At 35.4% G+C, this 24,911-nt stretch overlaps 6 protein-coding genes across 8 annotated transcripts; 5 read left to right on the top strand and 1 right to left on the bottom strand.

The window, feature by feature from the left end:
• Positions 1–117: 117 nt before the first annotated feature.
• On the top strand, positions 118–4,926 carry LOC135838006 (dentin sialophosphoprotein-like). 3 transcript variants are annotated; one of them, XM_065353490.1, is made up of 15 exons: positions 119–453; positions 696–758; positions 859–966; positions 1,043–1,150; positions 1,232–1,291; positions 1,360–1,882; positions 1,963–2,046; positions 2,124–2,219; positions 2,297–2,488; positions 2,561–2,722; positions 2,799–2,990; positions 3,082–3,273; positions 3,365–3,556; positions 3,997–4,222; positions 4,314–4,926. In XM_065353490.1, exons 1-15 carry the CDS (start codon positions 381–383, stop codon positions 4,449–4,451), a joined length of 2,409 nt encoding a protein of 802 aa, XP_065209562.1. In that variant the 5' UTR covers positions 119–380; the 3' UTR covers positions 4,452–4,926. The 3 variants fall into 3 exon arrangements, with proteins under 3 accessions (XP_065209564.1, XP_065209562.1, XP_065209563.1); XM_065353491.1 differs by lacking the exon at positions 119–453 and adding an exon at positions 547–586; XM_065353492.1 differs by lacking the exon at positions 2,561–2,722 and having other exon boundaries at positions 118–453.
• A 686-nt stretch (positions 4,927–5,612) lies between these two features.
• On the top strand, positions 5,613–12,116 carry LOC135838005 (exportin-4-like). Its single transcript, XM_065353489.1, has 22 exons — positions 5,613–6,595; positions 6,670–6,775; positions 6,860–7,035; positions 7,112–7,219; positions 7,289–7,405; positions 7,478–7,634; positions 7,727–7,851; positions 7,924–8,081; positions 8,164–8,341; positions 8,419–8,586; positions 8,673–8,765; positions 8,842–8,986; positions 9,075–9,261; positions 9,380–9,539; positions 9,612–9,781; positions 9,857–10,146; positions 10,221–10,414; positions 10,509–10,692; positions 10,762–10,886; positions 10,955–11,182; positions 11,247–11,339; positions 11,423–12,116. The coding sequence occupies exons 1-22, from the start codon at positions 6,545–6,547 to the stop codon at positions 11,615–11,617; spliced, it is 3,408 nt and encodes a 1,135-aa protein (XP_065209561.1). The 5' UTR covers positions 5,613–6,544; the 3' UTR covers positions 11,618–12,116.
• Positions 12,117–12,288: 172 nt separating this feature from the next.
• On the bottom strand, positions 12,289–15,425 carry LOC135838009 (putative leucine-rich repeat-containing protein DDB_G0290503). The gene is made up of 11 exons (XM_065353501.1): positions 15,041–15,425; positions 14,845–14,972; positions 14,499–14,767; positions 14,165–14,420; positions 13,927–14,091; positions 13,687–13,843; positions 13,474–13,591; positions 13,277–13,382; positions 12,994–13,200; positions 12,719–12,918; positions 12,289–12,650 (listed from the first exon to the last, which is right to left on the bottom strand). The coding sequence occupies exons 1-11, from the start codon at positions 15,126–15,128 to the stop codon at positions 12,467–12,469; spliced, it is 1,878 nt and encodes a 625-aa protein (XP_065209573.1). The 5' UTR covers positions 15,129–15,425; the 3' UTR covers positions 12,289–12,466.
• A 228-nt stretch (positions 15,426–15,653) lies between these two features.
• Positions 15,654–18,110, top strand: Surf4 (Surfeit locus protein 4). Its single transcript, XM_065353502.1, has 6 exons — positions 15,654–16,246; positions 16,320–16,583; positions 16,661–16,793; positions 16,867–16,964; positions 17,060–17,239; positions 17,590–18,110. Exons 1-6 carry the CDS (start codon positions 16,187–16,189, stop codon positions 17,674–17,676), a joined length of 822 nt encoding a protein of 273 aa, XP_065209574.1. The 5' UTR covers positions 15,654–16,186; the 3' UTR covers positions 17,677–18,110.
• Positions 18,111–18,250: 140 nt separating this feature from the next.
• On the top strand, positions 18,251–19,095 carry ubl (Ubiquitin-like protein 5). Its single transcript, XM_065353503.1, has 3 exons — positions 18,251–18,409; positions 18,556–18,734; positions 18,877–19,095. Exons 2-3 carry the CDS (start codon positions 18,557–18,559, stop codon positions 18,918–18,920), a joined length of 222 nt encoding a protein of 73 aa, XP_065209575.1. The 5' UTR covers positions 18,251–18,409; position 18,556; the 3' UTR covers positions 18,921–19,095.
• A 1,018-nt stretch (positions 19,096–20,113) lies between these two features.
• Hsc70-3 (heat shock protein 70 cognate 3) lies at positions 20,114–23,575 on the top strand. Its single transcript, XM_065353500.1, has 8 exons — positions 20,114–20,354; positions 20,518–20,657; positions 20,735–21,101; positions 21,179–21,796; positions 21,877–22,158; positions 22,282–22,419; positions 22,501–22,725; positions 22,808–23,575. The coding sequence occupies exons 2-8, from the start codon at positions 20,533–20,535 to the stop codon at positions 23,033–23,035; spliced, it is 1,983 nt and encodes a 660-aa protein (XP_065209572.1). The 5' UTR covers positions 20,114–20,354; positions 20,518–20,532; the 3' UTR covers positions 23,036–23,575.
• Positions 23,576–24,911: the final 1,336 nt, after the last annotated feature.

Below are 24,911 nucleotides of genomic sequence, written 5' to 3'. Positions count from 1 at the left end.
AGATAAACGCACCAGTGTTGCCTTTTTCTTTTGTTTTTTAGATTAATAATTCGCAAAGTCAGCATAAAAGCGTTCAGTGTTACCCAAAATGTTGACCAAACTCCCTCCTCTTCATCCATTCCACATTCATTCTGCGATCCGTCATCAAACAATCCAAAGTGAATTCGCGATTATTAATTTGAAGTTTTCACGAGTTTTCATCATTTCGTAATCATTTTCGTAGAGTAATTTCATTTGAATATTAACCCTCTGTCTGTAGTGAACTGAAAAATATGATGTGATTTAAAATTCAATTCAATAGTTTAATTTTCAACAACCACGATTCGCTTTTGTAATATCTCTTTTTAAATAGCATTTGTAATATTTTGTTCAATCATATCATGGAGGGATTTAATAACGCTCTGGAAAATACATTGAATTGGTTATCAAGAAACAGTGGAAATATTTCTGATTGTGAGTTCTTTGATTTTACATAATTTCGATTCATTTTATCGGACATGGGCACATTTCATAGTTTCATTATTTTCTCGATGTCATTCGATCTACACATGACGCGGAAATATGCTCAGTGATTCTACGTGTCAATGTAAATTACGCATTAATCATTCTCATATGTAGTTGAATTATTCCGTCGTATGCTCAGGTATTATTTGAAATGCCTTGAACTTAATACTTTTGTTTTTGTAATTTTGCAGCTCAAAGAAGAGAAATTCATAATTTGTTGGATTCATTCAAACGTCAATTACAAACTCAAACAGGTGACGTAATCGTACATTCTGGCTTAATAACTTGAAACTCACTAACGTACATATCAATAACCTTTCTGATTTTCCTATAATGTTTACCTGGGTATTTTAGAACCAAGAAGTGGAAATCATCAAGCGCCTCAATTTTCTGGAATGGCAAGTTCAGGTGATCGATACGAGAAGAAATACCAAAATAAGCCTAATAAACCTCATTTTAAAAGTAAACAGAGTTCGCATTTTGAAAAATAATCTCGAAGTATTTTTTTCCCACATTTTTCTTATCCTTTTAATTTCAGCCGCTTCGTTTGATTCGAAAATAAATCAAGTCAGCGACAAAATTAGTAAAGAAACTGGTTACATTCATGGTAAAATTGATACCATTTCGAAGGAATACAGCGACCAAAGTTTGTACCTACCAACACCTCTTCATTTGAGTGGTATAATTGTATGAATTTAATAAACGCAGTTCTGATCTATTCTTACAGTGAAAATGTTGAGAAAACAGATTACAAAGTTGGAATCCGAAAAAACCCGTAAAGAGCAAGGTTCATTGATTGCTAAATTAAGTTTTTAGTGCGATTCGTTCTCTGAATAACAATCGTTTCATTTTCAGAAGAAAAAAAGATCATCGATCGGGATTTCGAACAACTGACGGAAAGTTTAAAGGGTTTGATGCGCACAGCTGTTGCGCAACCACGTCCTGGTCCTTCGAATTTCAATCCTCCACAACCGCAACATTTCCCTCATTACGATGGTCCTCCGCCACCCTACCAACCTTATCCGCCGATGGCTTCCAATCCAAACATACCTTACTTTCCTTCACCTTCCCAAGGATTCCATCCGATGCCTGTACCAGTTGGACCTGTACCCCTGATGGGTTCATCGTTTTCGTACAATCAACCTGGACCACCCAACATGCCTTCATATGACACGGCTCAAAAAGTTTATCAGTTCAGCGGAAAACCCGGTTCAGAATCGGGTAAACATTTCACCAGAGGTAGTGGTCATTCGAATCCTCGTTTTGATAAACCTTTTCAGCGTGAAAGTGATTGTAAACCCGATTCCAACCCGAGGAAAAGTTACTGCTCCCCTCACTGGAAAAAATTCGATAATAATAACAAAGAGCACGGATTCAAGTACGGATATTTGACCAGAAAAAATAAAGCATCATCAACAAATTTAGTATATTTACACGATTTTATTTTTATTTATTTAGAAACGAGTCCTCAAACGCAGCCGGTGGAAAACCTCGTTTTAAGATGCCGGCGCCGGGTGAACAATCAGGCGGTGATTTCAACAGGTGCTCGAGTTTATTGCCTCAACAATGTATTTTTCATTATTGCGATTTGACTAAGTAATTGTGAAATTTAATTTCAGCAACCCAAAATCCGCACACCCGAACCAATTCAAACATTACGCTGATCGAGATCGAAATAAACGTCAGCAACAATTTGGCAAAAATCGTCCACAAAAGTAATGCTCAGAAGAGCTCAATGAATTAATTATGTGCGTTTTTCAAATTCAAACGTTGTATTTCGTGATATTTTCAGTTGTGATGACGGAGATGACAGCGATACTTCTACACACTCTCACGTATCTGCCAAAAACAGTGGCAAGGAAGGTACCTCTACCTACCCGCATACTGCTGGAAAACCATGTCAATCTAAACCAGCTCCGAAAAAAAATCCTCCAACATCAACTGGAAAAAGTGATTCTTCAAACTTGCAAACTTCTCAGGCAAAGTAATTCTGCCATCTGAATGCGAAATTCCATCCATACGAAATATATTTTTCAATCGTTTTCGAATTTTTCAGACCGGTAGACGTTGTCAGTGATAACGCTTCTGCGACTTCCCATGTACCTTCGAAAAAAAAAACTCAGAAGAAACCACCTAATAAAGCTGCACATCAACATGATGGTAAAACCTCTCTGAACCAAAATCCTCAATCATCGTCTAGCAAAAATCAAAATCAAAAGTATGCTCAGAAGAGCTCAATGAATTAAATATGTTCGTTTTTCAAATTCAAACGTTGTATTTCGTGATATTTTCAGTCGTGATGACGGAGATGACAGCGATACTTCTACACACTCTCACGTATCTACCAAAAACAGTGAGAAAGAAGGTACCTCTACCCACCCGCATACTGCTGGAAAACCACGTAAATCTAAACCCGCTCCGAAAAAAAATCCTCCCGCATCAGCTGGGGAAAGTGATTCTTCAAACTTGCAAACTCCTCAGGCAAAGTAATTCTGCTATCTGAATGCGAAATTCCATGCAATGAATTAATTATGTGCGTTTTTCAAATTCAAACGTTGTATTTCGTGATATTTTCAGTCGTGATGACGGAGATGACAGCGATACTTCTACACACTCTCACGTATCTACCAAAAACAGTGAGAAAGAAGGTACCTCTACCCACCCGCATACTGCTGGAAAACCACGTAAATCTAAACCCGCTCCGAAAAAAAATCCTCCCGCATCAGCTGGGGAAAGTGATTCTTCAAACTTGCAAACTCCTCAGGCAAAGTAATTCTGCTATCTGAATGCGAAATTCCATGCAATGAATTAATTATGTGCGTTTTTCAAATTCAAACGTTGTATTTCGTGATATTTACAGTCGTGATGACGGAGATGACAGCGATACTTCTACACACTCTCACGTATCTACCAAAAACAGTGAGAAGGAAGGTACCTCTACCCACCCGCATACTGCTGGAAAACCACGTAAAGCTAAACCTGCTCGGAAAAAAAATCCTCCAGCATCAACTGGGGAAAGTGATTCTTCAAACTTGCAAACTCCTCAGGCAAAGTAATTCTGCCATCTAAATGCGAAATTCCATCCATACGAAATATATTTCATTATACATGCTACGAAAGTATAAGTTTTCCGCCCTCCGTGCATGCTACGAAAATACTCTATGTTTATCCGGGTCGAAAATGAAGATCTTTTAACTTTTGAAGCGCCCTGGAGGCGGAAAAATGAAGTCGAGGAAAATTGTAGAGAATTAAATTTCCAATCGACATAATGCCTTTAGTTTTTTTCTAGGAGGCTTAGTATTCGATATATTTACTATGCAAAAAAGGGGTCATACTCATCACTTTAACCAAAAACGGGAGTAAAACTTATTTTCGTAGCATGAATAATGAAAAATATCTTACAATGCAAGAAGCGACGTGAATGTTTCGCTCCTTGTATTGTAATTTGTGATATACTAGGTATTTCAATCGTTATTTTTTCGAATTTTTCAGACCTGTAGACGACGTTGTCAGTGATAACGCTTCTGAGACTTCTCATGTACCTTCGCAAAAAAAAACTCAAAAGAAACCACCTAATAAAGCTGCACATCAACATGATGGTAAAACCTCTCTGAACCAGAACCCTCAATCATCGTCTAGCGAAAATCAAAATCAATCCATGGACATGCATAAGTTGCAGTATCCGCCTAGAGCAGAAGCGTTGAAAATGGGTATCGATGTAAGACACTCGTGATCACATATTTGAGCAATAATTAAAATAAATGAGACGTTTCCTTACCTCTCAACGAATTGTTGTACCTATTTTACAGATTTTCAAACCTTTGGATCCACCGAGTACGTGCCTTGCAAAGGAAAACGGTGTTCCAGTCAGTAGACTTGCTCATTGCCTTGAAGATATTTACAATTTTGAAATGGAATTCGGTACCATTCAAGTTATTCGATTTTGAGTATCATATTTTTATACCTAATTTGGATTTAGATTCATTCTTGATTGTTCGAAGTAATAGTACATTACATTACACACTTTATTAATCGCGTAGTGTAAGGTGCTTTACATAATAAACACTCGTAACCTCACCCCTCACCATTTTACACTTCTGTTGTTTAGATGCAAAAAATGTGCGTCTATGAGTGACCAAACTTCACCGGTATTTGTTAAATTATTATGTCCAAACGTAACACGTACGTAATGGCGAGTTTCGCGGCGTTGCCACATAACACTAGGGATATAATACGCTCATTATGTACGTGTTTGACCCGACATTAGGTCGCTCATAATGACGTACATTTTGCATCTAGCGACAGAGGTGTAATGATGAGATTACGATTGTGTATTACGTAAAAATTATTACCTATTTAAATCTTTGTAGTTTGTAAGCTAAAATTTGTTTATAATTATAAAACTCGATGGTGCATCGGAAATTATTTTTCAATTACTCAACCTCAAACCTAATCTGCGTTTAACAGCATCGATGTGAGGAATGAAATCTCATGACTCGAGCATTAGTTTTGCTTGCAGCAATACAGAATATAATATTCTTCAATCTGAATCTTCCATCGACTAATCGACTATCACTTCACAGTTCACACTTTCTGACTTTCACAGTTCACTTCACTGCTCTTCATCTATTGACACTCAAGAGTGCAAAAAGCAGGGCTTAAAACCACCAAAACCAAAACCAAATAAAACCACCATAACCATTGTTTTTAATTGGTTTTAAGTTTTAACCACTACCACCACAACCATTTCAATTTCTTTTTGTAAATTTCAAAAACAACAACAACAAAAAACCAATATATTTGAAAAAAATGAAAACCAATTCATTTAAAAACAACCATTTGGGAAAAAAATTTGAATTGAAACAACCACAACCACCAAAAAGTTGTGTTCTTTGGAGAAAACCACAACCACAAGAACCATTTCAATTTTCAAATGTAACCATAACCAATAACAACCAATTCATGAAATGGTTCTTTTTGGTTTTTGCAATTTTTTTTCAATTTTTCCAGACCTGTGATGGAAATTTTCTAGTTTTTTGTCTCAAATCATACTTTTAGTAGTCCTGAATTAGTTTTTCTATAAATTTATTTGAAAATCAAAATTGTTTTTGATATCAAAACCACCACAACCACCAAAACCATTTGAAAATTTGAAATGGTTTTTGATATGAAAAACCACCACTACCGCAAAAAACACTATTATTACGGAACCAAAACCACATCCACACCTTATTAAAAAAAATTGAAACCATTTCAAAACCAGAACCAGAAAAACGTTGAAACCTAAACCTTAAAACCAATTAGAACCGTTATGGTTTCTGATTGGAAAACCAATTCAGAAACCATAACCAAAAACCATTATTTTTAAGTCTTTTAAAAACCACCTACCACAACAACCAATAAAATCCAAATGGTTTTAAGCCCTGGTGCAAAGCAACCTGAAGATGAATTGTCAGTCAACTCACAACTGTTTCGACTTTCGAGTTGAGGTAGATCATAGATGGATACCAGTTGAATAATTCTTATTCAAAGGCCATAAGGCCAAAATAGGACGGTACCGGATTCAGGTTTCACTTCACAGTTCACTTTCAACTTCACCACTACCACGACATACAGCACTCCTATATTTGAAAGTGAAACCGGAACTAAAAAATCTCTCCCTGTACAGAGCACCAGGCTATGAGCAAATCTTCGGTACTTTTTTAGCAACACTATTCAGCCGTGCAGTGGTTCTCACCTACGCTGACATCGAACCTTTTTCTCATAGAAATCGTGCACAAATTTCAATTTATTTTTAAATTTCTCGTGCGTGTCAGTGTCGAGCCTTTGATAATTAATTGAATCGAGTTGATCTCGTCTATGGGTATGTAATCCAGCGCCCTGTTTCTCAACGTTACATTGCATAAAGAGGTGCCCATCTGTCAGCAAAAATATCGTATTCCTTGTCATTTTTCCCGATGATATGCGTATTATTTTAATGCAGTTGTGAATTGACATTTTTATTAAGCGTACTATGAATTTGGTGAAATAATTTGCAACGATGGAACAGCAAATTTTACAAGAACTCGAATCCGCTGCTAAAGTTATTTTGGTTTGTTCTTATCACTATAAAATAATTTTATGAAATTTCACGATTGAGTTATAATTTTATATTGTTAATTACAGGCTCCACCATCGGCAATAACTAATCAACAAAGATCAGAAGCTGAAGCAGTGTTCTTAAACTTCAGACAGACCAAATGCCCTTATCAGATTTGCAAATACATTTTCGGTAATGTGATGTGAAACAAGCATGCTTGAAATACGCCGCATTCGAATTTTAAAAATTCTAAACTCGAGTGATTTTTTCTTACAGAAAACAGTACCATCGATTATGTGATTTTCGAAACGAGTAATACTTTAAAAGAGGCAGTCATTAGAGAATGGAATTATATGGATATCGATAACATCAACTCGATTCCAAACTACTTACTACAGCATGTATTAAATCATCCTAATCTGGCTGTTTTCGTCAGGGAAAAAATATTACAAGTAAATTATTCGTGAATTGAATTATCCATTATGCATTTTATTACGTTGAAACTACGACGAATTTTGATCATTTCAGGTAATCGCTATCATGGTTAAAAGAGGCAGCATATCTGATATGGGAAACGAACGACGTAAATTATTAGGACAAGTGGAACAATTAATCATGAGCGGAGAGCTTCGAAAAGTTGGTATCTTGTAGAATTGCCAAAATTAAATTTGTCACAAAATTAACGCTAGTATTATTCAATTGCAGCAAATTCTAGGATGCAGTATAATATGCGCTTTGATGCAAGAATACGCTATAACTGTGAAATCAGCCGATGTTGGGTTACAATGGGAGACTCATTTGAACGCTAAAAAGCATTTCGAGGTTTGTAACTCGACTCTTGATTTGTTATTCGAATCGTCGAATCTTATTTTAATGATATTTTTTCCGATATAGATGACAGATTTGAAGAAAATTTTTCAACTCAGCGTTACAACTTTGAGTGAAATATGCAAAGTTGACGGACCATTTTCAGATAATGCCTTAATGTTGATCAAAAGTCTGCTGCAAATAGCCGAAGGAACGTTAACGTGGGCTTTTATTTCATCGGCAAATATCCTTTTTATACACGATTATGATATTTTACGATGTAATTTATTTATGTATCTGTAGATTTAGTGTTAATTTTCCTTAACTTTTGCTTACTGCCGAAAAGAATTATTTGTATTGTGGAAATGTCCTACGAATCGGATTATAATCGATCCTTGAAGTTGGCTTCTTACTGGAAAGATGTTATATTGGTTCCTAATTTTCTTCAGTTATTTTTTCATGTGAGTTTTAATTCTGCGTAGAATTTTACGTTTCGTGTATTCGATTACCATTATTATTTTTTTATTTTTCAGTTACATTGGAAAATACGCGATAACGCTCATTTAACGCATTATTCTCTCAATTGTCTAGTACAATTAGCTTCACTTTGCGGGCCAATTTTGAGTAACAAGAGCGTTAAAATAGATTACGTGAGAAACTATATCGAATGTTTTTTGAATTTCTTGAACAGGTTGGTTTTTCATCCACAGTCGAGTCGATCTTTTTTTTAATCTAAATCTTATAATTAAATCATTGGTCATTTCTGTTCGTAGTGTCGAGGTTGTAGATCGCGAAGCGATTGGAGTCTCGAATATATTTTTGAAGCTGTTAATATTTAACGAAATGACTATTGTAACCGATCTTGCTGGTCAGGATATTATTACTTCATTCTTTCAGCAAATGGCTCGTCTCACGTGTTACTTTGCTGAGAAAGCATCGCAGCAGGATTCGGTAAATATTATAAAGGTTCTTTCGACTGGGAATATTTTAATCGACGAATTTATAACGTGTATGTCTGCGTGTTTCAGATAAATTACGACGAATCCATGTTCACCGAAGCGTTTGATAATATGTTAAAGGCGTGGAATTGTCTATTTCGTGACGATTCCGAAGCTATTTACAAAGAAGCTTCGAGATGTATATTTAATAGCTATTTGAAATGGCATCTTTCACCTCCTTATGGATTCAGATCTAAAGTAAGTCTTTCTACCGTTGGTAGTAAACGTGTCGAGTTGCAAAATGGTACAAAAATTGATAATCTAATGTTTTGATTATTGTTTAGGTATCTACCGATGAGGTAGATGACGCTGAGGAAGAAGAAGATTTGAATAAATACGGTTCACAATTAGAAGCCATTGGCATATTTGCCAGAATGGTCGGTTCATTTTACTCTAGTGATAAAAATTATAAAGTACATGGCGAGTAATAAAATTAATTCGTTGATTTCACAGGTTCCAGATCTGGCTATACCCACCCTTGCCAAGTTAATTGATGAAAAAACATACGAGCTTAGATTAATGTGGCAGGGAACTTCGAATAATAATATTCAAAGGGACGATCTGTACGAAGATCTGCATTGGTTATTAATGATTGCCGGTAAGATTCGATAAAATACTGTTCCTCAGACGGGCAACGATCTTCTTCATCAAATTGTAAATATTTCGTATTTTTTTTCGTTCTTCAGGTCACATACTTACCAAAGAAAAAGACGGCATGGCCAGCCTTATACCTACTAGACTAATGCAATATAGTTTAGAAAAGGCGTCCAACATTAATGTGAACGATTCGTTGAATCTTTTAGCCATGATCGATCGGCCGATTACTCCGTCGGATTTTGCCAGTTTGGAAGAATCAACGGATCATATCATATGGTGAGAATTGAGCTTTCACAGTTTGATTACTGGTCTCAAAATCCAAAATAGAGATTTCAACCTGGATTTCTTTAGATGAATCGAAGTATTCATTTTTTTTGTTTTCATTTTCAAACAGGCTGGTATCGTCAGTATTTCGTTTAGGCGAATTGGAAAAACAAATGGGCGAAGCAAAGCTGACTCATATTCTGAGCCCAACTTTATCTTCAACTATTGCCTGGTTTCTGCAGACGTGGTCTCATCCTTATTTATTATTTTCTGGAGTGCATTACAGCAAAGTAAGTCCTTAATAAAAATTTTAAAAAACGAAACAAAAATTATAATTTTTTGTGTCATTTTTTCCCTTGCAGACCAGCGTAGCTCTAGCATCAGCTTTCGGAACAGATACGGAATGCGCCAAATGGATCGTTAGTTTTATATTGAATAAAATACAGTCAAATTTTTCACTCTTCCACGCCGATCCTTGTATCAGAGAAAATACCTGTAAATTGTTACTATCGCTAGTCAGTACGAGAGAAAAGTGAGTATCTTCCAAATTGAACCTTATTCGACGTCATCGTCACTCGTAACATTTATTTACTTGATTTTTTTCCAGAGCTGTATTTCTACTGAAAAATCAATTCTTTTGGAACTTGATCAGTAGCGGTCTGGGAAGCAATAACAGATACGTTTCGCCGGATATTAAAAAAGTCCTCGTGAAAAGTTTCACTATCGCTGTATCTGCCTTTGACGGTCCTGAAGAAAAACGTATCGAATATCTGAATCAGATAATTAAACCAATTACGGAAAAATTTCGTAGTATAGTTTTGGAAGAGAATTTCAAAAAACAGTATCACGACGAGATGGTCCGTAGCGAGATTATGGAAATCGTGCATCTATTTTTAGGTTGGTAAATTATTATTTTTCAACGAGCAAATGTTCGAAATTGAATGTTGAACTTGGATTTTTCTCAATTACAGGTATCGTCGAAGGTACCGGAGTTGTCGAAGAAACTGGCGTTTCGTTTTGTAAATGTTTGTTCGGTTACATGTCTCCTGTGTTACCCGATATGGTCACGTTGCTTTCGATTTATCATAATTATCAGCAAATTTCTCAACTGATATTGGAATTATTTCGCGAATGCTCGCATACGTTGCTGTGTTATTTAGGCAAAGTGAGTATTACATTTCAATTTGTTTTTACTCTAAATTTTCTCATTTATCTAAGTGATTTCAACTTCTTTAAAAATTCTATATTTTTTTCCGCAGGATAATGAACGTATTTTTTATGGAACGTGCTTAAGATTGGTTGAAACGTATGTGAAACATAACAGCGGTAGACTTACCGAAGAAGTAAACGCTGAAGAGGATTCGTTCAACGATATGTTGATATTTATGGATTTATTATCTAATTTATTAAGCAAAGAGATCATAGATTTCAATTCGGACGAAGGTAATTAGCCCATAGTGTAAATTTTTTGTCCATCTTGGATCTTGGTTTTATGGATTTTGTTTTCCCCAGAGAACGGATGCGACGAACTAGCTGTAAATTCAGTCAACGTTTGTATGCTTGGCTTACGTGGTATTCTTCCATTAATGTCAGTGGATACTTTGAAATTTCCTACTCTATGTTCTAAATTTTATACGGTAAGCGATATTAGCCTACGTAAAATGACCGGAAATAAAATGATTATTACTTGTGATTTTTTTTACAGTTATTACGCTTCATTTGCGAACTACACGCGAAAAAGATCTGCGAACAACCTCAAGAATTTCTCGTCAGTATTTTAGCAGTGATTGAATTAGGCTTGACGCTATTTGGACCGGATATTACGAATTTATGTTGCGAATTTATACAAACCTTTTCTAAATATTTATGTCAAAGTAGTGCTACAGCTCCAGTACCTCCTGAAAAGTTCCTTTTATTGCAGCCGTTCTTGAAGGTATATTCTTGGAATTAATGATCGTGAAAAACTATTTCTAAATTATATTATTTTGCTATTGCAGATCATGATCACGATCATATTATCAAGACAGATCAATTCGGACAACGTGAATGCATTTGGATCAGCTTTTCATTCGTTAATTTGCTGCTACAAGGTAATTTTTCTATCTAGTTGATGACGAGTTCGATATGATCGTAACCTCACCAACATTTCTATAATTTTCCTTCGTTTGTTCAGGAATACTACGCGCAACTAGTGGAAGAACTAATATCTAGTCAAACGGACCCGGAAGTCGCTGAAAGACTATCGAAAGCGTTCACCGATCTAACTTCTCGTCTTCGTTTATGTTACGATCGTCAAGAAAAAATCACATTTGAAAATAATTTCGAAAAATTCGTCTTCAATATTCAGGGTTTCTTGTTTGTTAAGTAATGTATTTTTTTTTCTTTCATTCATCCAAGAATGATAAACTCCTCAAGATTTGTTTTTGCATGTTTTATTTTATATTTTAATTATCTTTTTTTTTTCGACATTTTCAAATTACCGTGTATTAACTTTCCCCGTTCGTTGCCGTAATAGTTTTATTGTAACCATTCATCAGGTAGTACTATCGTGTTCTTTTGTAATTTTTTTTCTCGCTTGATTGTATTATTGTTTTTTTTCACGTGTTTTTTCCTTTTTTTAAAATCTTAGTCAGAGTATTTTTTTTTTGTTCATCGATGAAGTTTAATGACGTCTTGTATTCTACTTATATATTTTTTTTTCATTCTTATTTATTTTATCGTGATTATATCGATATGTGCCACTGTTTGTGCATTTTTTTTTTACTTGTTTAATTAATGTTTGTTTTTGTTTTTTGTTTTTCTGTTTTGTTTTATTTTAATAATTATCGCGTGTTCTGCTGTGAATTCCAATAAATGCTGACGATTAATTTGTACTTTTATGGTGGTGATTTACGATGTTTTGGTTTAAAATTCCTGCCACTATTGGAATGTTTTTGGTCAGCGGAATCTTTCATGGAATTAGGTGAAATCGTTGTTTAAATTTATGCAACTTATTAGAGATTAAAACCGACTCAAATTATACAAAATTTTCAATTTAAATAAGTTTGAAAAATTAATATTTTTATTTTTAACATGAAAGTATAATGATATGTCTCTTAGAAGGTAAACAAAGGATATATTATTAATAAATTAACCGTGATCGTAATAATTTATCATTACAACGAAAAAAAGTCATCGTTAGATGAGACAAGAAAATTCACCGAGGAAACAAATTTGTTTATTTTTTAGTAGTCAATTTCGAAACTTTATTAATTTCTAAATCATTGAACTTTAAAATTGCGAAAATAGCATTCAACATATGAGATCTCATTTTACTCTCTGGAGTTACTAAATAATTATAAAAAACATTCTTCAAATATCGCGTATTCAACTCTTCAGCTCCATCTTGTTGTTTCTCCAACCTGAAAAATTATCAATATGGATATGAAATGAGAAAAAAAGATCGTATTCAATGAAACCAAAACGTCACCTTTTAATATCATGCTGCAGTTGCGTGTACAATTGCATTTGTTGATAATGTTCTCTTTCTATTTCATGCATTTTAACTTGCAAATCGTTATTTTCTTTACGCAGCCTATTGATATCAGCTTCTTTGCGAGCTACATCTTCCATATAATAAATTAGAGTCGAGCTTTGTCTTCGAGGAGCTCTCGACGATGGTTTTTTAACCTAGCGAATCATTTAGAAATGAATTATTAGCACACGATGAAGCAGTTCGGTAGAAGAAACATTATAACAACTCACTTCTGCAGGAGTCTCATCGTTGAATTGGTAAACTGGGAAATAATGCTGTTGTAAATTAACCAATTGTTTGTCTTTTTCTTCAATGATAGCGGTAACTCTTTCTCGTTGTTTGACTAGTTCACGTTCCATGACGATTAATTTATTCCTGTAATCGGATTCAACCGAGTTTAGCTTCGCTTTCCAAACTTGACGTTCGTCTTCGATCAACTGCAGATGAAATTCACAGAAATAAAGAAAAAGTTGACAAAATCACTGGATGAGAGATATTGGGCGAGCTGTGTACCTTGTTTTCATTCTCAATTCTAACTTTAAGTTCTTGTTGTAAGTCAGCGTTGATTGATTCTAGTTCTGATAGTTTGGCTTTTAAATTGTGGATTTTTTCGCTATTCCTATAATTTGATAGATAATGGATTAGATTTCGATGCTAGTTACGAAATGAATAATACGATCATCGTTAATTTTTGTTTGAAAATAAATTACTGGTGCTTGCTGATTTTCTGCTTGTAATCCTCGAGCTGCTGTTTGAGTTGTAAATTTTGTTGTTTGTAATGTTTAATTTCGTCTTTTTGAATGCTTTCTAAGCCTTCTAACAGTACATCTGAAATAAAAATAGACGTAGAAATTGAAAAATCATTTAAATTTTTATGATTGATCGTATTACCGACTCGATCTTAGTAATAAATTAATACGTACTTCTTAAATGACCAAGCTCGGAGGAAGTTTTACAATTCATTATCAACTGCTGCTTCACGTTACGTAATTGTTGGAATAAGGCTTCATCAGTAACTTGCAATCTGTCGTCTTCGCACTTGGTATTAGTGTTTTCTAATTCCAATTGCATCAATCGATTCTGAATAAAACGTTAATTTAAAACATTTGTCGAGTGAATTGAATTAGGAAAATTCAACGACTTGGCATTCTGGTAATAATTACTTTCAATTTTGAAATAGTTTCTTGATCGTCTTGTCGATATTTATCGTGATTACTGGCCAAATCAGAAAGCTGAGCTAATCTTTGTTCCAATTTGGATACTCTGTTTTCATGTTCGGCTGCCAATCTTCGAGTTCTTTCTTCAGCTTTCAAAGCTCTCATTTGCTCCTGAAACGTATTTTATAATTAATCACCAAATTTTCAAAATTATCAACAAAAATTACTTTTCTCGAATATTAACTTGTTGAATAGTGTAATTATGTTGCTCCTTCATTAGTTGTATTTCACGTTCTAGTTTCTCCATAACGACGTGAGGAGCAGTTTCATTATCGAGTCTTCGTTTCACATCATCCAACTGAACTAGCAGATTATTTTCTATTTTTTTACTTTCGTTTAATTTAATCTGCGCTTCCTTCAGTTGGTTTTTTAATTTTTCGATGTACATGTCTCTTTCTTCTCTTTTATTTCTTTCATCGCTGAGGATTTTTTGAAGTTCTCTGAAATATTACAGATTCAATTAGGACTCGCAACTTCGTATTTATAATTTTAACAGAAGAGTTTATTCAAAATTTAACCTAATCGTAGAAGAAAATTCGAGCTCTCTTTGGTGATTTTCCAAATTCAACTGTGATTTCACGTTTTCAACTTCTACTTCTTGAATTTTTTTCGAATTTCCGACCGATGCGGACAGATTTTTGAGTTTTTTCTCCAGGTGGTTGATCTGTTGAATGAGCTGCTTTCTCTCAGTTAAAAACTGCTCTTCCATTTGACGCTTTTCATCCGAAAGTGAAGATAACGACTGAGCCAGTTTATTGATTTTGGATTTCAATTCGTTTATTTCTTTCTAAAATGCGTTAAATTTAAAAATTAACGTCGTGCAAGGTACGTATTTTGAAACATATTTGAACAATGCTTCATTACATCAGAATCGACTACGTTTTCTAGACCATCATTACTGCTCGACTGTTTCGCTGAAGATGTAACAGCTGCTAGGGTTTCCTCAAGACGTTCTTTTTCTGCGATCAATTTTTTATGTGCGGCAACCACATCTGAATAAAAAATAAAAAATAACAACGTTGCGAAAATTCTATGTTAATATGCAATAAGATCTCAAAACCTTGTAATCGTTTTTTGTAACGATTCAGTTGATCTTCGTGATCTCTTATGATGGCTTGGACATCTTTTTCGCTTTTTTGTGAAGCCATTGTTGGAGGAACTTATCGAGATGGAGGAAAGCTTTGACGTTAGAAGTGATCTAGATCTGTTCAAATTACAATACTAATACGAGTGACAGCTGTTTGTATTTTTGAAATCTTTGAAAGTGCCGCAGATAGTACGTAAGCATTTTTAAGAGTACGTGGACAGCGAAAAGTACATACAATTCTTTATAATTTCATACAGTTTGAATTTCTGTACAGTTTTGTAGAAAGAATCACTTTACGTAAGTACTTTTTACCTTTATTTTTCCAATTTTTTGAACAAGAAAGAATGATAAGAAATACGTAAATAAATTTTTTATCATTATTTCTGAAGAAGTGGAAGGGGCAAAAAAGGAAGGGGAAGAGGGATTGAAGTTTTGGTTCTGAAGATTTTCGATGATGAGTCACGTGTCTAAAAAGTTGGAAAAATTGATAAAAGCTTTTTGATTTTTTCCTTCATTTGAAATTTTAATTTTTCGAACATGAATCGTACAAATTCATCGATCAATCATTTTATTAAAATTCAGTAAGTGGCAACTTCATATTGCTCAAGAACTTGGAATTTTTCAAAAACAGGTCGTTTCAAATTGAAGTACAGACGTAACGAAATTCCATCTTTTGGTCGGAAAAATCCTGCGTCAGCTCCGAACTACCGAAGTCCTGCTTGATGAAAGTTGAAGAAAGTAAAGTTCATTTTTCGTGAAAGCTGTTTTTGAACACGTCTACGACCGTGCGCGAAATACCTTTGCACCGTCTAGTTCTAACAACTTAAGAACGTTCAATTCAGGGAGAACAAGAATTTTTACGTAATTAAAAACGTATTTATTAACGTGGCTGGCGAACGCCAACGGACACGAGGTCAAAATTTCAGAACCGCCGTCACCGTCTGCTGAACTCGCGACGAACTTGTTTAGTGCTGATAATGAACTCGGGTTTATATTACGTTTCCTATAGATTACTTTGAGTGCTGAATTTTGGAAAACAATGCTCGTTGAAAGTGATAACAGAAAAGTATAATTCAATTATCATTATACCGATCGTGTTTCAATATATCTTACAACATAATGGCCAACAAATTCGATTCGAAGGCTTTCGTCGACAAGCTGGAAGATTACTCTGAACTAGTAAGTCTTACCACTGCAAAGTTTACTTACTCCAAATGTATCTTGTACTAAAAGTGTTTTTTGTCGTCATCAGGTGTACAGAAATACTAAAACATATTTACCTACGATCTCAAGATTATGTTTGGTGTCTACATTCATCGAAGATGGATTACGAATGTATTTCCAGTGGAATGAACAAAGATCCTATATGGATCTATCGTGGAGTTGTGGTATGTTCCTAGCTTCCATTTTTGTGCTTTTCAATTTATTCGGCCAACTAGGAGGCTGCGTAATGGTTCTACTCCAAATGAGAGTACCTCACGCCTGTGGAGTGTTGTTTTTCATCGTCGTCCTACAAGTAAATTTCCATATTCACTCGTAGATAGCTTCGATTTTTATTTCATTTATTACTAACGATATCATTCATTTTTACAGACGTTCGCGTATAGTATTATATGGGATTTTCAATTTCTATTGCGTAACCTGGCATTGATTGGTGCTCTACTGCTGTTAGTTGCCGATAGTCATGCTGAATCTCGTAGTTTATTCGCAGGGGTACCTTCGCTAGGTTAGAATACATTTTTTATAATGTGGTATTGCAATTCTCGAGTAGGGAATAATACGTAATTTTTTCCATACAGGTGAAAATAAACCTAAAAACTACCTGCAGCTGGCAGGAAGGTGTTTATTAGCATTCATGTTCGTTACGTTGATTCGTTTTGAATTTTCTTTCCTACAGGTAAACCTATTTTTCTGGCTGAAGCGATTAGAAAATGATAAACAGATATGTTGACAGTAAAGTTGAAACGTTTCGATATGTTTTATTGATTACAGGTGGTGCAAGATATTTTAGGATCCATTTTGATGGTATTGGTAACAATAGGCTATAAAACAAAGCTAAGCGCGTTAATTCTCGTTATATTCTTGAGCTCGGTCAATGTTTATCATAATGATTGGTGGAATGTGCCGCAAAACAAACCGCTCCGAGATTTCTTGAAATATGACTTTTTCCAAGTAAATAAACCCATTTTTTTGTCGATGCAAAAAGCGTTGAAATTGTTACGATTGGATAACATTGAGCAATTTTGCGTTAGTTATGCAACCTAATTTTATCATTATCAAATTCTAAAGTAAATTTATAAGTGTGCCATGTATGTACACACGTCAGAGTGTTCAAATAAAAAAATGATACGAATAATATGATTGTCAGTTGCCAGGACACTCGTTTATTTGACTTTGATATGCGATGTATTTTTTGCACACTGACGAACTACGAAAATATCGAACAATTTCAACGCTCGTTTTCGGAGATACGTACTCGTTTACATTGTACTAACGTTGACTATTTTTTTGTTTCTCAACAGACTCTCTCAGTCGTTGGAGGTCTTCTCATGATTGTTTTAAGAGGCCCTGGTGGCGTTTCAATGGATGAACATAAAAAAATTTGGTGATATCAAAATCGCACGATTTTTCCATTATCCTGTTATATTTTTTAAGTTGTTTTATAATTCTCAGAAAAAATTGTGTCGTTTTTTTGTATTTATATGGTGCCCTTAGACTGTAAACATGGAATGTTTCATGGTCTAAGACGATACCAACGTACCTACAATGCTATACGATTACGTGCGCAATTGTTTTAAAGAAATTTTCATTGTGCGATAAAATGTAATACTTAGGCATACCATTCTTCAATTTGAACGGATAACTTTTTTTGGTTCTTGTAATATTCGTTAATGTATTATTCTTCAAAATGTGTTTCTTTTAAGCCGTTTGATATTATTGATGTTTTTTAGGGAAATTTTTTTAACCATTATACGTATTCTCTATGCAAAAAGAAGTACAACTGTTTTTATTTCAAACGAATAAATAATTGGTGTTGAAATAATTTCATTGTTGAATTTTTGTGTGCTCAAAATGCTCAAATGCCTCGAATTATTGGGGCATTTTGCATTTTTGTTGAAAAAAATCTGAACGCCGAAAAAAAGTTGGAAATGTTGGAATATATGGCTGCACTGCGCCTGCGCAGAAAGTTTATTTACTATTTTTGAATCTTATCAATTTTGTGCTGAAAATTGAAAAAATATTTGCGAGTTCGTAATTTTATCGAATTTAATCGAAATTTTCTACTTTAAACCGGCCTTCGTTCAATTTTCCACTTATTTCACGAGATAATTACTTTCCAACGTGAGTATTTTCATTTCAGTTTCCAACTTTCCATCATCTCAGATAGCCAACTTGGTTGATGAGCGGATTCTACCACTATCTGTATCAAGATTCTGTTGCATTACTAATTCGTCAACTATTGACTGAATTTAATTTCCTGATTTCAGAATGATTGAAGTTACGTGTAATGACCGATTGGGTAAAAAAGTACGTGTAAAATGTAATCCCGATGACACGATTGGAGATTTGAAGAAGTTGATCGCAGCTCAAACCGGCACACATTGGGAGAAGATAGTATTAAAGAAATGGTATACCATTTTCAAGGATCATATCAAATTGGAAGATTGTATCCTTTTATACGTTTGAATACCTATTTCATTTTCATATGTTTTATGACACCATGTTAACGAGTGTTTGCAAGTAGTGAAGTGATGAATGTCCAAAATAACTCTATGTAGGTACATATTTTCCTTAATATTTCAATTTAGATGAAATACACGATGGAATGAATTTGGAGCTCTATTATCAGTAATGTATTTGATTAAATTGGACTGGTATGGATGCTGAAAACATGCTGAATTGGAGAGATCATCATCTCCTGAAGTCCATTCTGAGAAATTTTACGATGGATTGTCAATTTTTTCCCCTGTAACTCTCTGTATCATGAAATGTCATCTCCGATGTTGTAAATATACTTTTACTACTTATTCATTTCGATCATTCGATGTGTAATGATAGATTGTGGTTATTCCTATTTCCTTCGACTTCGAGGCTTCGAGTAAGACTGTTTGTAGAAGTAGCATTTTTGATTTTGAGTAGGTTGAATGGGTTTGTTTTCGGACAGATTATGACTATGGAGATTACTACTTTAATTGGTTCTTTTATCGTAGAAAAAAATTGTACATGCGGAGAGCAGAGCGAAAATAATTGAGGAGCTCATTGCAAAAGTAGCCCTTGTCACATGAAATTTTAGACACGTTTTACTCGATTGCACCTATTGCCAACTGCGGAGATCATGTTGTAATGATGAAATGACCGTCAAGTTAGTCTACCCTGAGTAGCCCTGAGAGGAATTGCTTTATAGAGTTTACATTCGTGATACTGGGTACGCTCAAGGGAGAGCTTTGGAGATTGCATAGGTTCATGTGACAAGGGCTACTTTTGCAATGAGCTCCTCAATTGAATTGCTTCATCATAACATAACCTGCAACTTGATGAGTTACGTTACTGATGGCGAACAACTGAACGCAGAATGAATCTATCGTTTTTCTGTAGAAAAACTGACCTTTGAGCTCTCTGAGTTGTTGTGGTCTCGTATTCAGTGATTTAAGACGCTTTAGTTACCAAGAAATCCCAAATTTTACGAGCTTTCCCGAGTACAAATTCAAAATCGGCATCTGGAAAATTTTCTGCCGCGAAAAAATATGACGAAAGACGAAACACCTCAATTTCACATAATAACGGTAATTACGACGAATTACCGGATAAACAAATTAGTTGCCCAACAACGCACTTCGATTTGGAAATTTCTAGCAAGCGCTAGTAAAATTCACTCGTGAATGGCTGGAATACCACGTATTTTAATTTTTCGCAAATCACGTGGACCAATAACAGTCCACCGAATTGGTTCGGTAGCCAATGGGAATTTAGCGGCATATTCCACGCCGGATACTTGGACCAATCATGAAGGAACACGATAATCAGGGGGGAATACATGGAAACAATTTTTTTTCATATACTGCGGCATTCATTGAAGTACTTACAGTCAGTGAATCGAGTTCGTGTCATTTTAATTATTTTCGACAATAAAGTAAAAGTACGAATTAGTGGATACGTGTGTCTGGTGTCGTGTGATAAATTTATCGTCCAACTCCGCGAATATTTCATTTCGGTATCGGGTATTGTTTCATCACAGCCCTGAGGATTATCACAAAGTGCCAAGTTTCATTGAACCTACTGGATTCCGGTATGTATCAAAGTACCGTTAGATATTTCGTGATTCGTGTGATGAGTTGTCTCATCGGCTTCTTATTGACGTAATGCTAAGCCATCTGTTCCATTGTCGAGAAGTTGAAAATTGATTGTGTTAGATTGCCGGTAATAATTTACTTTTTTTTTTCAATTTCCAGTTGTGAAACGCAATCATGTTAAGGTCGTTTAAATACGGTCTTCTTTTGACCGCATTATTATGTGCGGTCTTCGCGAAAGAAAAGTCCAAAGATGAAGTAGGCACTGTTATCGGTATCGATTTAGGAACAACGTATTCCTGGTAAGTACTCAAATCAACGTGTAACTCTGCCAATAATAATTCGCACCCTCTAACCTGGCTTATTTGCTTCCTCATAGTGTCGGCGTATTTAAGAATGGTCGAGTTGAAATCATAGCCAACGATCAGGGTAATCGTATCACCCCATCGTACGTAGCCTTCACTCCAGATGGCGAACGTCTTATCGGTGACGCTGCCAAAAACCAGCTTACAATCAACCCCGAGAACACCGTTTTCGACGCTAAACGTCTCATCGGTCGTGAATGGAGTGACCCGACCGTCCAGCATGATATTAAATTCTTCCCATTCAAAGTTTTACAAAAGAACAGCAAACCTCACATCGAAGTGAGTACTGCCCAAGGTAACAAAGTCTTCGCTCCCGAAGAAATTTCTGCCATGGTTCTTGGTAAAATGAAGGAAACCGCCGAAGCCTACTTAGGCAAGAAAGTACGTATCACGTAGACAGTTTTCTTTTCCTCTGTATCGCGAAATTGCATCATTTCTAACGTCATCTATTTTCACAGGTTACCCACGCTGTCGTCACAGTACCCGCGTACTTCAACGATGCGCAACGTCAAGCTACCAAAGACGCTGGAACGATATCTGGATTAATCGTTATGCGTATCATCAACGAACCGACAGCCGCCGCTATTGCATACGGTTTAGACAAAAAAGAAGGCGAAAAGAACGTATTAGTTTTCGATCTCGGTGGCGGTACCTTCGATGTATCTCTATTGACCATCGATAACGGTGTATTCGAAGTAGTATCTACCAACGGAGACACCCACTTGGGTGGTGAAGATTTCGATCAACGTGTCATGGATCACTTCATCAAATTGTACAAGAAGAAGAAGGGCAAAGATATCCGTAAAGATAACCGAGCTGTGCAGAAATTACGTAGAGAAGTCGAAAAAGCAAAACGTGCGTTGTCTTCTAGTCACCAAGTTAGAGTAGAAATCGAAAGTTTCTTCGAAGGAGAAGATTTCTCAGAAACCCTTACCAGAGCTAAATTCGAAGAATTGAACATGGATTTATTCAGATCGACCTTGAAACCGGTACAAAAAGTAATGGAAGATGCTGATATGAACAAGAAAGACGTACACGAAATCGTACTTGTCGGCGGTAGTACTCGTATTCCTAAGGTAACATCTTCGTTGCTGTAATCTGCTTTGATTGAATTCTTCGATCTGTATTTTATAATTTTTTCGTGTTTCGTGAACAGGTTCAATCACTAGTCAAAGAATTCTTCAACGGTAAAGAACCTAGCCGAGGAATCAATCCTGATGAAGCTGTTGCCTACGGTGCCGCCGTTCAAGCTGGTGTATTATCCGGCGAACAAGATACCGACGCTATTGTCTTATTAGATGTCAATCCTCTTACCTTGGGTATTGAAACTGTCGGTGGTGTAATGACCAAATTGATTCCAAGAAATACCGTTATCCCAACCAAGAAGTCTCAAATTTTCTCCACTGCTTCCGATAATCAACATACTGTCACTATTCAAGTAAGTGATTGTTATTTGTAATCGTCAAATTGAGCTCTTTTACTCCTAATTTTTGAGGAAAATTATTTTTGAACTAATCTGGGGAAAATTTCAAATGATTTTAACGATGTTTTTTTTGTTTAGGTATTCGAAGGTGAACGACCAATGACCAAAGATAATCACCCACTTGGCAAATTCGACTTGACTGGTATTCCACCTGCACCCAGAGGTGTTCCACAGATTGAAGTTACCTTCGAAATCGATGCTAACGGTATCTTACAGGTAAAATATAGCATTGATTTTATCATTCCGTCTATCAAAATTGCTATTTTCTAGTGTTACTAATCGTTTATTCACGTTTAGGTGTCCGCTGAAGATAAAGGTACTGGTAACCGAGAAAAGATTGTCATCACGAACGACCAAAACCGATTAACGCCCGACGATATCGAACGTATGATCAAGGACGCCGAAAAATTCGCCGATGACGACAAGAAATTGAAAGAACGTGTAGAATCGAGAAATGAATTAGAATCTTACGCTTATTCGTTGAAAAATCAGATCTCAGATAAGGATAAATTGGGTGCTAAGGTAACTTCTCTTTCTATTTTTTTTTTTCAAGCACTGAATTTTGACAAAGATTTTTAATCATTATCGTTTTTTGTTAACGCAGTTATCGGAATCAGACAAAACTAAGTTAGAAGAAGCCATCGACGATAAAATCAAATGGTTAGAATCGAACCAAGACGCCGACGGTGAAGCATTCACGAAAAAGAAGAAAGAATTAGAAGAAGTAGCCCAACCGATTATCGCCAAATTGTACCAAAGCACCGGTGGTATGCCTCCTCCACCTGCCGGAGGAGCTGGAGCCAGTGACGAAGATGAAAGAGACGAATTGTAAATTCCTCGATGGTCTCAAATCACACCGTACTTTCCTTTTTTTGAAATCGTTTTCCCCTCGATTATATATGTATGTGTAAAACTTACGAGTATATAGAAAAGACTGTGTATGTTAAATGTATATATATGGTTTACCCCCCCCCCCCCCACCCTGCTTGAAACGAGGGAATTTCTAATCTTTTCAGGGGCTGTATGTGAGAACAGTGCATTTAATGTATCGTATTGAGGCGTAAGTTCGAAAGGGAATTATTTAGAATCGTTGTATTTTTTTTTTTTACGTTTCCTTCCTTTCCTTTTTGTTAATTTTTAAGGCTATTTCGAAATGTTGTGGTTTAACCGCCGCACTGCCTGCGTCACGCTGAGCGTTAATTTATTAGCGAGATCGCGAATGTATCCTAATAATTGTGTAAATGATGTATATGTAATTTTGATTCGCGTCATTGTACATGTAATTAATTTTAGGTAACATTTAATTATTGTTATTTATTTATTTTCTTGAATTTTTTTTTTTAAATAAAATTTTCTAAAATCACGGTTATTACTTCGGAGTTTTATTTCTGAATACTATTTTCATCGTAAATTATTCGTAATTCCGTTTTGATTGGCGCGAGCCTAAGTATACTTTTTACTACCATCGCTCGTTCGTTAATTAGTAATCCTGGGTTTGAAGTTTTCGAAACGTTTCTACCAAAAAACCACATCAGTTTTCGGGTCGGGATTTAGGATTCAGGAACCGCAAACTGGAGTTAAGCGTTGAAATTTATGAAAAAAATGAAATAAAATTTCAACTTTTGGATGAATTGAAAACCAGCATCAACCCAACGTTTTGTTTGAGAGTGAAGAATTTGGTTGCGAATGGAGTCGGTGGGGTTTCCGGCTATAAATTGGTCTAAAACGGTATTAAATTTTATTTTGTATTTTTCATGACGTTTTCTGGCTAACTTGAGGTCGCTGAGCTTGAAAATGAAGTTCATTTTGCAATTCGATTTCGTGGTGTTTAAAATTAAAATTGTCAAAATTCTCACTGAAGCAGTGACCAATGCTCTAAATGGACACCGGATTCGAACTCGGCGACCGCAAATTAGTCGAAAAACATTCTACAGGGTGCCCAGAAATATTGAGCACCCCTAAGAAAGTTTTTCATTAAAAATATAGGTTGGCAACGTGAAATAGATCCATATGATTGGTGGAATGTTACCTATCTCTCCAATCCAACAACCAATCATGTGCTATCATTATTATCATTCACTGTGACCAACCTAAGTATTTTAGTTTGAAAACTTTTTTAGGGGTGCTCAATATTTCTGGGCACCCTGTACGAGTACCTATTTGAGGAGCTGAGAATCAAAACTCACATTTGCCAAAAAAAAAAAATACCGTTTTATGGCAGATTTGGATATACCGTTTTACACTCTATAATGTGACATATTCGGTTTTTTTGGATCAAAGTCATTTTGGTGTGAAATTCACCTTCAAAACCAAGGGTTAGAATCAAAACTCACATTTGCCAATGGCAAATGTGAGTTTTGGTGAAAACTTAGTTTTGTTTGCAAAATTCCATAGGGAAAAGTTTGATAACAAGCTGAATTTTGGTACACGGGGGTTTTTTGATACGCTGAACACGAATTTGGGGTGTCCAGGTGAATCCGGTGTACGCTTCCCCCTTTTTTGTGGACCTTAAGCCCCCAAATTTGTTTTTTTGCGTTTAAGTCCGAAAATATGCAATTTTATGCAAGATTTATGTTTTTTGGGTCGCAGAATACGAATTTGACAATATTTTTTTTGTAGGGGTGGGGGATGAGGGGGTTAGGGGGGCGAGAAATTCAAAATTTGACTATAATGATGTGTGATATGTCGAAATGTATGTTTTTGAGGGT

Source organism: Planococcus citri, chromosome 2, assembly GCF_950023065.1.
Source record: "Planococcus citri chromosome 2, ihPlaCitr1.1, whole genome shotgun sequence".
Taxonomy (NCBI): domain Eukaryota; kingdom Metazoa; phylum Arthropoda; class Insecta; order Hemiptera; family Pseudococcidae; genus Planococcus; species Planococcus citri.
This window is presented reverse-complemented; position numbering and strand designations above follow the sequence as displayed.

What these genes read in the sequence shown, in the direction of transcription:
- LOC135838006 (XM_065353490.1), top strand. Translation starts at nt 381, where the DNA reads ATGGAGGGATTTAATAACGCTCTGGAAAATACATTGAATTGGTTATCA. An exon ending in AACAAAGAGCACGGATTCAA is followed by an intron (nt 1,883 to 1,962) that starts GTACGGATATTT and finishes TTATTTATTTAG; the next exon opens with AAACGAGTCCTCAAACGCAG. An exon ending in TTGCAAACTCCTCAGGCAAA is followed by an intron (nt 3,557 to 3,996) that starts GTAATTCTGCCA and finishes CGAATTTTTCAG; the next exon opens with ACCTGTAGACGACGTTGTCA.
- LOC135838005 (XM_065353489.1), top strand. Translation starts at nt 6,545, where the DNA reads ATGGAACAGCAAATTTTACAAGAACTCGAATCCGCTGCTAAAGTTATT. An exon ending in TTGGCATATTTGCCAGAATG is followed by an intron (nt 8,766 to 8,841) that starts GTCGGTTCATTT and finishes TTGATTTCACAG; the next exon opens with GTTCCAGATCTGGCTATACC. An exon ending in TGCTGTGTTATTTAGGCAAA is followed by an intron (nt 10,415 to 10,508) that starts GTGAGTATTACA and finishes TTTTTTCCGCAG; the next exon opens with GATAATGAACGTATTTTTTA.
- LOC135838009 (XM_065353501.1), bottom strand. Translation starts at nt 15,128, where the DNA reads ATGGCTTCACAAAAAAGCGAAAAAGATGTCCAAGCCATCATAAGAGAT. An exon ending in AAAACGTAGTCGATTCTGAT is followed by an intron (nt 14,768 to 14,844) that starts GTAATGAAGCAT and finishes AACGCATTTTAG; the next exon opens with AAAGAAATAAACGAATTGAA. An exon ending in CAGAAAATCAGCAAGCACCA is followed by an intron (nt 13,383 to 13,473) that starts GTAATTTATTTT and finishes ATCAAATTATAG; the next exon opens with GAATAGCGAAAAAATCCACA.
- Surf4 (XM_065353502.1), top strand. Translation starts at nt 16,187, where the DNA reads ATGGCCAACAAATTCGATTCGAAGGCTTTCGTCGACAAGCTGGAAGAT. An exon ending in TTTTCATCGTCGTCCTACAA is followed by an intron (nt 16,584 to 16,660) that starts GTAAATTTCCAT and finishes TCATTTTTACAG; the next exon opens with ACGTTCGCGTATAGTATTAT. An exon ending in TTGAATTTTCTTTCCTACAG is followed by an intron (nt 16,965 to 17,059) that starts GTAAACCTATTT and finishes TATTGATTACAG; the next exon opens with GTGGTGCAAGATATTTTAGG.
- ubl (XM_065353503.1), top strand. Translation starts at nt 18,557, where the DNA reads ATGATTGAAGTTACGTGTAATGACCGATTGGGTAAAAAAGTACGTGTA. An exon ending in TCATATCAAATTGGAAGATT is followed by an intron (nt 18,735 to 18,876) that starts GTATCCTTTTAT and finishes ATTTCAATTTAG; the next exon opens with ATGAAATACACGATGGAATG.
- Hsc70-3 (XM_065353500.1), top strand. Translation starts at nt 20,533, where the DNA reads ATGTTAAGGTCGTTTAAATACGGTCTTCTTTTGACCGCATTATTATGT. An exon ending in GTAGTACTCGTATTCCTAAG is followed by an intron (nt 21,797 to 21,876) that starts GTAACATCTTCG and finishes TTTCGTGAACAG; the next exon opens with GTTCAATCACTAGTCAAAGA. An exon ending in AACATACTGTCACTATTCAA is followed by an intron (nt 22,159 to 22,281) that starts GTAAGTGATTGT and finishes TTTTTTGTTTAG; the next exon opens with GTATTCGAAGGTGAACGACC.